The sequence below is a fragment of the Pollachius pollachius genome, assembly GCF_949987615.1.
Source record: "Pollachius pollachius genome assembly, chromosome: 4".
NCBI lineage: Eukaryota > Metazoa > Chordata > Actinopteri > Gadiformes > Gadidae > Pollachius > Pollachius pollachius.
This window is the reverse complement of record NC_136937.1, coordinates 9,394,160-9,407,870: the sequence shown is the minus strand read 5'-3', so window position 1 is coordinate 9,407,870 and position 13,711 is coordinate 9,394,160. Positions and strand designations below refer to the sequence as shown.

Below are 13,711 nucleotides of genomic sequence, written 5' to 3'. Positions count from 1 at the left end.
AGATCAAAAAATACCCTACGCTCTTTTTTCTCATTGCCTGCATGTGTTTTGTGTACAGTTGAAGGAAATGCAGGCCTTTAAATGCAAACATCTTCAAATTAAAAGGCAAAAATGACCTAAGCTGGTATTGAAGTAGAAGAAAATTTTCCTATGTCATTCTCAAGAAAAGGACAGAAAGCGTTTTTGAGAAAGGCAGATTGGTCTTTCTCACTACGAGGCATTTGGCAATGGAATTCAGTGCCTCGTCTGTGTTCGATCCTCACAAAGGTAAGGAGATCCAATATTGCTTACATATGAACAAGGGAACATAGCTGGCAGGTACTAGAGAATGTAATGATGCTTGGTTCAGAACGATATAGCTGCCCTCTGTTGCCATGGCAACACTGTGTATGCACCTCTTGTATGGCATGTCTTTTGTTGCCTTGTTTGCTTTTATTTTCCTCCACTGATTTAGTTTAGCAGTGTTAAACAATCTAAAACATACCAAATTTGTGCCGAATAGCAGGGACCTTATGATACCAGAAGGCAAATGTTTAAAGTTAAGCAGGAACTATGAAGATGTAGGTGTGGTAGGAAAGTCATGTCACAGATCTAAGCTGGTCGATAGTGTTTTCATTTTCATTCATTGAAAGAAAATGGTTAACATGTTAGCATTGACTGTGTTAATGCTTCGTTACTCAGAGAAACGTTCAATCACAAATGCTCACAATTAATGAAGGTCAATTATATTTATGTTATTTATTACATTAATTTTCTTATACATTTTTGTAGCTACAAAATGTTGTTTTCAACTCCTATTACTAGTATCCTTTACAAGAGTTAGAATTCAATATGATTTTTACGTAATACAACAAAAATATACTAAGCTGTCTAAGGAATGACCGACTCTATGTGTGATTGTCATTCCCCACCTAGATGCAGTTGAGGAGGTGGATATAAATGTTGTCTTTCAAGCAGCTGCAAATGGGGATGTCAACACGTTAACCACAATCATACGGGAAGATCCGTCTATTTTGGAATGCTGCGATGGTGAAGGTAGGAGTATGATTTTAAGGAACAGGCTTTGACTGTGTTTCAAAGATTATATATGGCTCTAAGGATTGAAATTGTAAATACATGTGGGGTAAAAGAGGTAGGCTACTATGTAGTAGAATCTGAATATAAGTTTAAACTATTCTGTGTATGAGACAGTATACCTTTGTGTAAATTGGTTGAATGTGTCCATCATGTTTTACTCAGTGTTTTTGTTTAGCTCACAGACACAAATTTAGGCAGACCCTAATTTTCAATAATTTTACACCACATTCAAACCAAATATCTTACTGAGGAAGAAAAACCCTGGTGCCTAGTATGTATTCATTCATTCTTGCATTCAAGGGTTTTGTAGAGAGGTGTGTGGTATGAGGTGAGGTGCACAACAGCTGAATATTGTCTTTCACAAATCTGTTGACTCAAGGAACATGCAATGTAAACCAGTCATGACATCGGGTTGGATAACCATACACTCCAGCGATTTTATCTAAAGAGGTAGTTTGTTTAAAAGCGCTTTGTACAAATATAGATGAATATCACATCTAATTGAAATAGCAAGCAAACATTTCTATAGATTCAATGATTATGTACCATAGGTCTCACCTGTAATACACCTGAGAGCAGAATGATCTTCTTACCTTAAATTGAAAACAAGTCTTTTTTAATACAAATCAGTTCCAACAACAGCTTGTTTACTAACTTGAAAACATGAAAAATTCCTCACCAATCCATATGCCCAAATATTTATACTCTTTATATCTGAAACCAGACAAAATGCTGATCTGAAAGTTGCAAATACATATTTTCCTAGCTCTGGAGAATAGCATATATTTAGTTGATTAGCATTTAACAGAAGTTTGAAGTCAATCAGTTTGTGTTATATTTGGAAGAAACTTTAAAAAAGGTTATTGTAATAAGGATGGGTCTTAATATAGAGCCTGGTGGGACACTCCTTTGGCCTGACAAGACCAATTCGCAAATGCGTATAAGTCTGGAACCTCACCGTTCATTTTGGAATTCGGCTAAGGGCTGTTTTGAATGGTTGCAAACGACAAAGCCTCTGGACACAATGGATAGACCTAAAAACATGTGTGACATCGTGTTTTATTTTCCATGTAGAAAAGCCTAAGGACAGGGATCGCAAATTAGCCATGGCTAGACCTTTACATGCAGCATATCTGTTTCATGTTTTTAACCTGTAATAATCTTTTTGACATAAAAAACACATACAAAATAAAAACATGTATCCTCAAAAATGTGTAATTATTCATGGAACCATGTGGACTTTACTTTCTTCAGGATCTACACCCCTTATGCACGCAGTTTCTGGCAGGCAGGTGGACACTGTGAAACTTCTGCTGAAGATGGGAGCTTCCATCAACACTCAGGATGCATGTGGGAGAACATCGCTCTCCCTTGCAACATACCTTGTGAGTGAATCGTCCGTGTCTCATGAATCCCTTTAAATGACATCTGTTAGAGTTCAAATTTATAGGACCCAAATGTAGATGCACGTTTGTTTCATCAGAATAATCACAATTGTGGCCAAATAACGTTTTTCGGTTTATATAGCGTAATCAGCCTTGATATTGACTTGATTATGAGCAATACTATAATATTGTTTTCGATGTTTATATGTATTGTATATGTCTAATATCTTGTTTAGGCCTATATTTCGAAATCCATTTTTTACCTGTTGTGTTCCCTGGAGTAGGCCTACAGTCCAGTCTTTTCCAGGGACAGTATAAGAGGAGGCCACAGTTTCAGTAGTATTTAACTAGAATACAATTTAAAACTAAATGTAATTTAAAAGTCTTGCACAGAAAGTAGTTTTTCAATCTATAAAAAAGTAAACTTGGGTCCTAGGACTGCGTTTCAAAGACCGTAGCCTCCTTAATTGGAGGAAGCTATTATTGACCAACAGACCAACAAAGGCAGGCAGCTACCATAAAACATGCCTTGCTCATCCTAGCGACCACGTTGTGACGTCACCTTCCTGGGTCTGATCCCACCTCCAGCAATTTGCTTGGTCAAACATAGTGAAAGGCACCGTTAACCAGGATTTGACCTCGTCTGCGTCTGATTTGTGAGACTACCAAACTAGTGTTAAACTAATACAAGATAACTCCCTGGCAAGACAGGTAAGATAGGGAAACAGATAACACGAAGTAACAGGAATGTAACTAAACGGAGGGCATGAATACGCATGAGAAGACAATCGACACAAGTCGACACTGATCGAACCATCCGTGATAGTGAGGTAAAATAAAAATGTAGGTACTGAGGACATCTGGTGGTTTAAATGAAGAACTTCACACACAAACCGGGAGTAGGCCTATAACCTTCGACAAGACCTATATCAGAATAAGCACTTAATCTCTATAATTTTGTTTTCTATAATGGATTTTGTTTTGTCATTGTTTTTGTTTGTCTTTCTAAGGGCTGGCTTGAAGGCTGTGTTTGCCTGTTGCGCAACGGAGCCAAGCAGAACATCCCCGACAAGAACGGACGGCTTCCGCTTCATGCAGCCACGGCGGAAAACGATGTCAAGTCAGTCTCACATCAAATTCACATAAACGCTGTCATTGGTGCTGTCATGTAAATTAGCTGATTTTCATATGGTCATTCAAATATCATCAAGGAATGCACACAGAGTTAAAGTTGCTCTAGGCAAGATTGTAAGAGCTATTGAATGTACTTGTTGTTAGAATTGACACAGTCATCTCTAAACCATTAGTAGGTTAAATGCGCTGTGAGAATTTAGCGTTTAAATTGACTGCTATTTACAAGCCAATTCAGATTTTTAGACCACCCTCTGCTAGTCTCTGACCAATCATGCTTGGGGGGGTCATGCCCAAACCAAAAATGTGCCACCCTACTAAATGGAACTGCCACTTCAAGGTAAATAGTATAGTAAACAAACATAACTATCCAAAAATCTTCCCTATATTCACAATTTATTAAAATTCAGATTCAGAGTTTAGTACATTACGTTGCAGTCAACATTTTACACAGTGCTGTTTTTACAATCAGTGTCCTAATCAATATTAAAATGCATAATCGCCATGGCACACTGCATAGCAGTTAGATGACATTCCGATGACAATGCTAAACCACAATGAGCATGAAAGTCACTAAAACCTTTTGTGGCAATACTTAATAAGTTGTTTTAGTGGATCTTCCCCAGGGGGAGTTATTCAGTAGCTGACGTTTTTGTTTAAATTAAATAATAATACTGTTATTTTAATATCATTACTACTCAAATACAGTCCCTGTTGTGCCTTGCAGTGAATTTGAAATTGGGTTTCTGTTGTAGAAATGTGTGTCAGGTTAGTGTGTCCACACACAACTCAAAGTTGTACACTACAAATATGCTTTAGGTATGATTCAAGTGCTATCATTTGAGTGTAATAAGTCAGAATTGGCGCAACCATCTGTCAGCTATTCATGAGTAACGTGTTCCATGAGAACATCTGTTCTGGTTGACTCTGTGCCGACCTGTATATGTGCCCATTTCTAACGAATTATGGCATCTTTTCCCTGATTAGTTCGGGGGAATGCGATTTGACTTAAAATCTCACCTACAACAGCCTAAAGTCATACAGACTCGGGTAAAGCTTACAGACTTCTTGTCTCTTTGATTCCTAGATTGATGGCAGTCCTGTTGCAGCAATCCATGGCCTCTGAAATAAACCATCAGGACAATGAGGTAGGTTGTGCAGAATAGTACAATAACTCTAAAGCTTTGAGAGTGTTCCTAAAAAGAATGCAAATTAAATACAATTAAACTGCTCTGTGGTATGTCGACATATGCATAGATACAGTGTAATGCTGACAAAATAAACCGCATATGTCTCACTCATTTTGACTCTGCCCGTAGGGTATGACAGCGCTGCACTGGGCTTCCTTCCATAACCGCCCAGCACATGTACAGGCCCTCCTGCAGAAAGGGGCAGATCCAACCCTGGTGGACAAAGACTTCAAAACGGCTCTTCATTGGGCAGTGCAGGTACAACTTGAAGGCTTGTTTTTAATTGCGTATATCCCCCCTCGCAGCAATTGTTGACATGCCCGTATTAGGCCTGCCAACGTGCTGACTTCACATTATGGTCTTATGCCCCAGTGGATCAATTATATTGCTGTGGCTAGCTTTTCTATTGCACATTTTAGGTGATTAACCTGTGCGTCTTCATGGTTGTCTGATTGGAGTGATAAATAGAAAGCCCCTTATCACCCATTATTACATTAAACAAGTCGATATATATATATATATATATATATATGTTGTAACAAATGTTAACAATTATTTTTTATTTCCAATTCACAAAAGAAAAATAAAGGGAGGGAACGTGAAACAGCTCCCCCTACTGGTTAAGTAGTGAAATGCATTGGGTTTTCCCCATGAGACGTTTCAAGATAATTACATTATAAGCTGTATTTTGGGAAAGTCAGTTTTTCTATTTATTGTTAGAAGGGTATATCAAGCATTGATTTGATCAAGTCTTTACCAAAACAATGTTAATGCAAGTTTTCTGATAGTACCTCATAGCTAACTACGTTATCGATCTGAAATGGGTCGCCAATGTCTTAATTCAAATGTAGCATTTCTTTCTAAAAACATTGGGAAATCCATTTTTTTAACCACAGCTTTCTAACACTTCGCCTAGATGGCAGAGGTTCCTCCATGCCTCCCTATAGGCTAAGACGAACACGGTCTATCAGAATAAGCAAAATGTGCATTTGTGCTTGTGCCTTTCAACAGAGTGGCAGTAGGTACATGTGCTCTCTTATCCTGGCTCATCCTCTTGGCTCTTCTGTCATCAACTACGATGACGAGAACGGGAAGACCTGCGTCCATATCGCTGCTGCGGCCGGTTACAGTGACATCATCGTGGAACTGGCGCTCTTCAGCGAGACGAACCTGCAAGCCCTGGATGTGGATGAAAGGTGAAACATTTTTATTTTCAAGGAAACTTGAGAGATGAGATGTGTGATCGAAAAAGGTGAACTATTTCGTTCATGCATTGAATTCACAATTGTCCGCCGTTCTCCGCAACAGGACTCCACTTCATTGGGCCTCAGCAGCCGGGAAGGAGGACTGTGTCCAGGCGTTACTTCAGCTCGGAGCGGAGCATGCTCCCAGAGACATCAATGAAAACACGCCACTGACATATGCAATGTATTGCGGTCATACAGCCTGCATCAAACTCCTCTCAGGTGTCAATAGGTTCGTCTTTATATTAGGTCAATTGACGTGGAACCTCTCATTTGCATGAAGAAAGAATGTATTTTTGTGGCAATTGTGTTCAAAGTGTTGTTGTTATGAGAGAGAGCGCAGAAAAGAGAAGAGAGACAGATTTTATTGAAAGGAAACTAAACTGGAAACTATGTTCTTAATTGTTTGAAATCAGCAGGGAAATGGTCTTATACAGAGGCGGGCGTGCGGTTAACCAGAACAGATAATCTCACATTATATTTCAATCATGAACAGCTGAGGGATGGCTATTGTATTTTTAAGAGGCTACACTCCAATTATAGCTACTAATGTACTACACTACTTTAAATGTGTAATGTAAGCGGGCTATTTCTAAGCATAAACTGTATGCCAGAAAGGGCTCACATAATGATTCCTGAATGAACGAGCAGTATGGTACTTCAAGGGGTACATACACCATTAGAAAAACCTAATTGAATCCATGAATTGATATCTACATGCAAATGTGTTTTCCATAGATTGGATTCTCCGCGGCAGCTCTATTCACAGGGCGTGTGTGACACGGCCCAGAAGAAAGACGGAAAATTCCACATGTTCAACCAAATCTTCTCCTGTAAAAGGAAGAAGGAGAACAACAAGGTGGGGAAGCAAGAGCTGAGTTGTGGGGACGAACTGCCAGCCGAAGATACGTCGGAAGTGGACGACATCATCACCACGTTTGATAGCATCATGGAGGCCACTTCAACCAGCACCTCATCCGCCAAGGAAAAGGGAGAGGAGGACTTAAAGACTAAGGTCCAGTTGATCAGAGTGCAGGAACCCCAGGAACTGGATAACTATGTGGAGGACTTTAAATCACTCTCTGTAAGGATGCAAAGTCTTCCCCCGATTAGTCTTGGCAATTCCTGGTTGTTGAGATCCCATAATTCCGTGCAGCAAAACGACCAAACAGCGTCCCCTTTGCACCCACTTGCTCATCCGTCTCAGAAGAGCAAAAGTGAGCATAACTTGTCGGACAGTCATCTTGAGGCCCGGACTAGAGAAAGCGGTGTCTCTAAAATGGAAACCCGCCAGACGTTTTTAGCCACTAAATCCTGGATATCCCAAAGGACGAGGAGTCTGTTGGACAAACATGAGATGTCCAGCAATGTGGATGTCCTCTACTCCAACCTAGTCCCATATATACAGAAAGATGAACACGGTATGATGCTTGCTATCTATATGATGTTTAATTTGGAATCTTATTTATGTGATGCAAATTATAAATGCAATCAACAATTTAGTAAATTAATACTTTTACGTACAGGGTTTTTCAGTAGATTTCTTGTAATATTTCACCATTTCCTTTACAGTCCTAAATTCGCAACTGCTGCCCATAGACAGGCTGAAGATGAGAGAGACCCGGAACTGCTTGGCATCAATTCGTGACCAATGTTCTCTTCGATGTAAGTATTTTTGCAGTCTTGAAAACATTTACTTAAAGGTGTAACGTGTATGATAATTAGCTTAAAACATAAACAAAACATTTTTTTTAACCCTAACCCTAACCCTACCCCTAGCCCTGACCCTAACCCTAACCCTAACCCTAGCCCAGCCAATAGTCCAGTAATACCACTTTGTACCTCAAGAGGTCACTGCTATGTCCAGTGATAAAGAAGTACTGCTGCCCGGAGGTCTACGAAGCTATAGTTAAAAGTATTTTCAAATTGTACAGTGTTGACGTGGCACATCAAACAAGGATCAGCTAACATGGGTGTCAAATTAGATGTAAACAGGTCTATGTAACCAGGGTCTGTGTTTACAGGTCAGTGACCACAGGTAACTGGGTTATGGTCACTTAAAGTGACAAGCACACCTAATCCAAACAGATTGGTTAAGAACCGCTCAATACATTCGATAACAGATAGTCACACTGTAATAAAGACATCTCAAGCGGGGGGATAAATGGTAGCCTCACAGTGTTTTGTGTTGGTTATTAGTAAAACACTCTCAATTCCAATGTCAATTGATGTCCCAGTGTATCTACCAGAAATACTGTATGCAGGCATGCTGGTACCCTCACACATCTAATGTGGGTGCAGCGTTACGGCTACACTAATACAATTGTTCCTACATGCTAACAGTTTCTTTACCACCTGACCAAGTCTCCAAAGGCGTAAAGAAGTCTAAGTCCCTGCCACTACAGTCCATGGAGCAGAGCTTTGGAGGACTTCCCCCACCCGTCACATCCAAGTCACAGAGGTTAAGTAAGCCACAAAGCCAGTCGCTGTGCTATTTCCTACCTATGCTGAACGGAGAGCCTCTGAGATCTGTTCAGGTCCTACCTGCCATCCCCTCCCAGAGAAGGCATAGTGCGACAGTGACGGAACCTAAACCAGGTGCTGACAGTTTTGTCAACAGAACCTGAGTTAAATTCCAGCATTCTTTGAGGGAAAAGAGATTATTCACTGTTATTCAGCTGGCTGTACAGCTAATCGTACAGTTGAACTTTGAATTGATGAACATCAAGATGTACATTGCAGAGGATACCTTTATTACTTTTTGACAAGTTTAGGTTGTATATTGAATCGTAAAGAATTTAATAATTTGTCTTGCATTTGTCTTATCACTACTAATTTACACTTTAATATTTATGAACAAATATTACTATAATTTTCTACATATTTTTACTTAACGGACAACTCCACAAATTGGCATGCACTGTGTACTTTTGGCACTTTAAATATGATCCAGATTGTAATGTCACATACTGGTTTACAAATCAAATAAAGTATGACATTATGAGTTGTTTGACATTTGTATTTTCTTTCTATTTATTTGTGTCTGTACACATATCTGTAAAACTGTAAGTCAAAATACCTTTTCAATAAACACTCACAAGCAACATATCAGCTGAAGATTCGAGTGTCTGACATCCAGCCCCAATAAAATTTACTTTGTTGCATTTGGAAGGCCAATGGATCTAACAATTAGGCCAATAATCCAACTAGGCACCATCTAATATAACTATATATTATAAAATATAATCAAATTTCTGATTATTTGGTAGGGTTTGTAAAACCTGAAGGAATTCAATTAGTCAATTCATAGAAAAAGGACAATGTATACTTAAGTCACATAAACACTTAAACATACAAATACTATTTTATAATATCATCATAGGTTAGAGTGTAATTACTGCTCAAAATTGAAACAGCATATTAAATCCTAGATGTGTTTATGTAAACCCTTGAATGTGCTGCCTGTTTCTAGACGTCTAAAACCATCTCTGGATCATTTCTTCGCTGTGACTCCAAGGACTGTTTTGGTCGTTTTGACATTTTTAGAATGCGGCTGAGTTCGGTTCAGTTAAACAACGCTGTAATGTTTGTTGGATAATTCTAGTGAGATAATAGTGTGACTGTTCAGCTGTGGCACATTTGCACAGCCAGTACCATAGCTTTTTTGATAGGTCAACGATTGTGTTGTGTACATCTCATATGAATGGCAATAGTGTGCTTGCTTATTTTGAATACTAGGGCCACACTGTAGGCCACAGCTAGTGTGCTGCCTGCATATCAGTGGGAAGATTCTGAGTAATGTTGACAGTTTTTTAGAAAATAATGTCCAGAAATCCTTGGCTTAAACTGAACTGAACAATCCGATATGATTTGTACAATACAATTTTATTTGTTATATCAATAGATTATTTGTTAAGGATTTATGCCATTCTTGTTCAATGACTGAAATATAAATGTAATACATACTGATAATCAAAAGGGTTCATGGGACAGTTAATGATAATTGTTCAAGGGACATTACTGAAACCTTCTCATGGCATTAATTGTAAATACGGCCACTCAATTAAAATTCCAAACAGGCATTTCAGGCCTTTTGAAGAGGACGTGTGAGATCCAATTCTGATGTCATTCGTCTGTGTGTGTGGGTATATTATGATGCTATCACAGACTCAACCTTATCCGTAACTTTCTTTATTGCTCTGCGAACCATCAATCCATTAGCTTATCTCTCCGTAAAAAAATGAATATATTTTTGATGTCTTTATGTTGACATGCACCACACGTTTGGCCATGGCTGTTGGAATGACATGTTTATGACATATATACAACTACATAATGTCATTGAAAATCTCATTCTGCTTCAGTTTCATTTCTACTTGTGACCGGAAGATAACAATTTTAATGTGATTAATGAGATCCCTTTCTGGCTCTTAATCATTTTAATATGATTAATGAGATCCCTTTCTGGGTCCGAAAAAGCCTTCGAATATGCTGTAAATAACAAAACTAGGATATTCCAATCCTCATAGGACAAGGAACCTGAAATTATTAAGTGAACAACAATAAATAATAATTTTTGGGTTTATTCGTTATTTTGGTACATGTCATTCGTAAATGTAATGGCTTGACATTTAGTAATTGAGTTGGTTTCCCCCTAACAGAATAAAACCTATCCAAATGATTATGCTCCTTGGATATCTTTCATCAGCCTTCTAAAATGTATGAAAGAAAGATCACAACAATGCAGTTTCTTAACGTTTTTGGAGATCGAGTTTCACATACATATGGAAATGATGTAAATACATTTTGTAAATAGGCAACCCCCAGGCACAGTTTTAGGCAGCAACTAAAACAAATCCTACACTAACACTGTTACTATTTCTGAGTATCAATCATAACTTTAGTAAAAGAAGAGACTAGGTCTGTCTATAGCAAGGTTCAGTTTCAGGCACTACCAGACACTAAGCCTCACCCTGGCAAATCCTCTAAAGAGGATTGGTCTTAAATAACCTCAAGTCTAATAACAGTCACAGGTAAATATAAAGCCTACGTTTCTTCTTGGACAGGAGGGTAATCATGAGAAAACGTCGAGTAGTTGATTTTACACAATGCTTGCATACAGCGTACAAATAGTTTTGGGGTATAAGGCTAGATTGTTTGAAAACGGAAAGAGTGTGCTATATTTTTTGTTTGGATTATATGTGTCAAACAAAGTGCAATCAAGTGGAGGAAAGGATACAGTATTCTGCAAACGTGACAGTTGTATAATCCATTTTTACCAGTGTTAATAGAAACATTGTCAGCACACACATACATCATCTCTTTCATTTGCACATAATTAACTCAAATTACGATACAAACATAATATTATCAATATATAACTAGTTATTGCTAATTTTGACATACTTCACATTTTTGTAACCATCCTTTCTTTTCGAAATATTATCCCTAACCAATTCCTCACAACTGTGAATAGTGTTAACTTAATATGCATCTCCATGCCTAGCCTCCACCTTTCAATTTTTAAATCAACAATATTAAATATTAAATAGTATCTCGTTAACAACCCGCCTATCATATGAACATGGAAAAACAAAGCTGCAAGCACCAAAATCCCTAGCAAGGGCAGATGGTGCCTAAAAAGGCATTTTGACGTCATTTCATGTTTGGTTTCTGGAAAACAAGCACTCTCCACGCAGAGTCAGGTGTTGAAGCTGGAACTGGAGAACCTCTGTGTCGGTTGACTCTTTAATACTCATTTTATCTAGATTGAGGTAGTCTAGAGACTTGGCCTGGGCCCTGTTCCCTTTGATTAGACAGAGGGGTAAGGGTCCATGAAGGCCCCTTCTAGACTCCCCTTGTGTCAAGGACCTGAGCAGGGTGTCACCTGAGCTGGGCATGCGCCTCCGACTCCGCCCATTAGCAGCGGGCACGCCGTAAGGCTGGTAGGATCGGCTTTTGGCTTTAAGGATGTGGGATCCCCGGTGAATACCCAAATCGTTCGCTTTGGGTCCAGTGGTCGAAACAAAGCTAGGAGACACGCCCGGTAGAGAGCTCTGCTCCGGGGCGCTGGTGGACCAGTGTTGGGCCATTTTCAACAGCTCTTCACCTGTGGTGAAGCCCACCAGGAAGTTGGAGTCCATGTGAACAATCTGGTATCCGCCAAGAGTACTTTTGATGGGGGAACACGGGGTGCTGGAACAGCGGGGTCTGTCCACGTCGGGTTTAAAGGTGGCTATGGCCTCTTCAGCAGAGAGGATAGGCACTGGTTTCCTTGATACTCCACCGATATCCATTTCTAAATGAACAAACAACGCCTCACTGGAAAGAGAAAAAGCAGATAGAGAGGCACTAGCGTTTTGAAGGTTGGAGTAATAGTAATAAGCATTTACCATCGCTCCATGTTTGAAATCTGATCTCCCTTGATGTTGGTGTCTAACGTAACCTTGTAATACAAACTGACTGAGGCTAGGTCAGAACTTAATACAGTTGTATTTTATAGACATTGTATAACACAATCAAGCCTTTAAGAGTTTGTGCTGTTACATTTATGATTTTACGGTTATTACTATTCATTTTACTAATTCTTATTTTGTGCCTCCTGGTAAACTGGTGGAATAAAAATATCATATATTTTTTTGAGACAGGGTAAACAGAAGAGTAAGCAATGTTTAAATCAACATAAGGCTTAACGTAGGCTTATTTTGGGTACCATAGAAGCCCGCATTTTTTCTGACAAGGTGATTTTATAATATTCAGTACAATGAATAAACATTTAACAAACAAAACATTCGTCTTACACAGGTTCTAATCTGTATTTTTCAGGCATGACACTAACAAAATCATCGCTTAATATTCAATCAATCAGTCTGAATTTGAGATTATACCACTGAGGAGGTGAATTGAACAGCCTAGGCCTTCTGAATGAATACACTCCCTCTGGCCTGTGCAAGTAAGAAAGCACGGCGCATGCTTAGGCCTGTAACGTAAGTAATACGTGAGCAATATCGTAATCGCGTAAATTGCATCTGAGAATAAAGGATCTTAGTATTGCTTTATTAATTATTGTTTTTCTGTAATTTGGTTTCATCATATAATAGGTAAGAGGGCCTACATTCCGGTCAGGGTATATCACATACTAGGCATTTACAGATATTTATTATCACCGACAAACCCCATAGAAATAATGAATAAATATAAGCTCTTGCTAAAATTGATCAGAGCAATGCACACTGTTGGCTGCTGTATGCTTTAGGCCAACTATGACGACGGATATTCATGTTTGTGATGGCTATGTAAAAGAACAACACTGCTAAAAATAATGCACAATAGATCCCGTTCCGTAAAATGGCAATTCCCTTTAATAGGCAGGCACATGTCAACGAGCGCACTATTATCTTTTCAAATGAAAGGATGGAGGGGACGCGGAATGGATTTGACACAATTTAATATGATGGCAGTAACCATATATTATATATTGTGCATTGTAGCTATAAACCGGTTTCTATGTCAAATATATGGTAATCTAATAAATAGCGTCACTGGGTTATTTTCTTTGTATAAGGGGTAAACCGATAACAAACCTGTATGCTGGCAGCTACACCACGACGTTCACGCCTCTTGTCTTCGGACGGTGTATGGCACGTTAATCATCAGACGAGTGGACGGGCCTTCTATTTTTTAT

The 13,711-nt window shown here is 38.9% G+C and overlaps 2 protein-coding genes across 2 annotated transcripts; one reads left to right on the top strand and one right to left on the bottom strand.

Moving 5' to 3' along the window:
* Positions 1-227: 227 nt before the first annotated feature.
* On the top strand, positions 228-8,654 carry ankrd55 (ankyrin repeat domain 55; the record flags this gene model as incomplete). Its single annotated transcript, XM_079734165.1, has 11 exons — positions 228-267; positions 916-1,035; positions 2,332-2,462; positions 3,473-3,582; positions 4,681-4,741; positions 4,913-5,041; positions 5,795-5,979; positions 6,092-6,259; positions 6,766-7,448; positions 7,600-7,692; positions 8,371-8,654. The coding sequence occupies 11 exons, from the start codon at positions 228-230 to the stop codon at positions 8,652-8,654; spliced, it is 2,004 nt and encodes a 667-aa protein (XP_079590291.1).
* Positions 8,655-11,687: 3,033 nt separating this feature from the next.
* On the bottom strand, positions 11,688-13,688 carry macir (macrophage immunometabolism regulator; the record flags this gene model as incomplete). The annotated part of the gene is made up of 2 exons (XM_079735973.1): positions 13,611-13,688; positions 11,688-12,348 (listed from the first exon to the last, which is right to left on the bottom strand). Exon 2 carries the CDS (start codon positions 12,321-12,323, stop codon positions 11,688-11,690), a length of 636 nt encoding a protein of 211 aa, XP_079592099.1. The 5' UTR covers positions 12,324-12,348; positions 13,611-13,688.
* Positions 13,689-13,711: the final 23 nt, after the last annotated feature.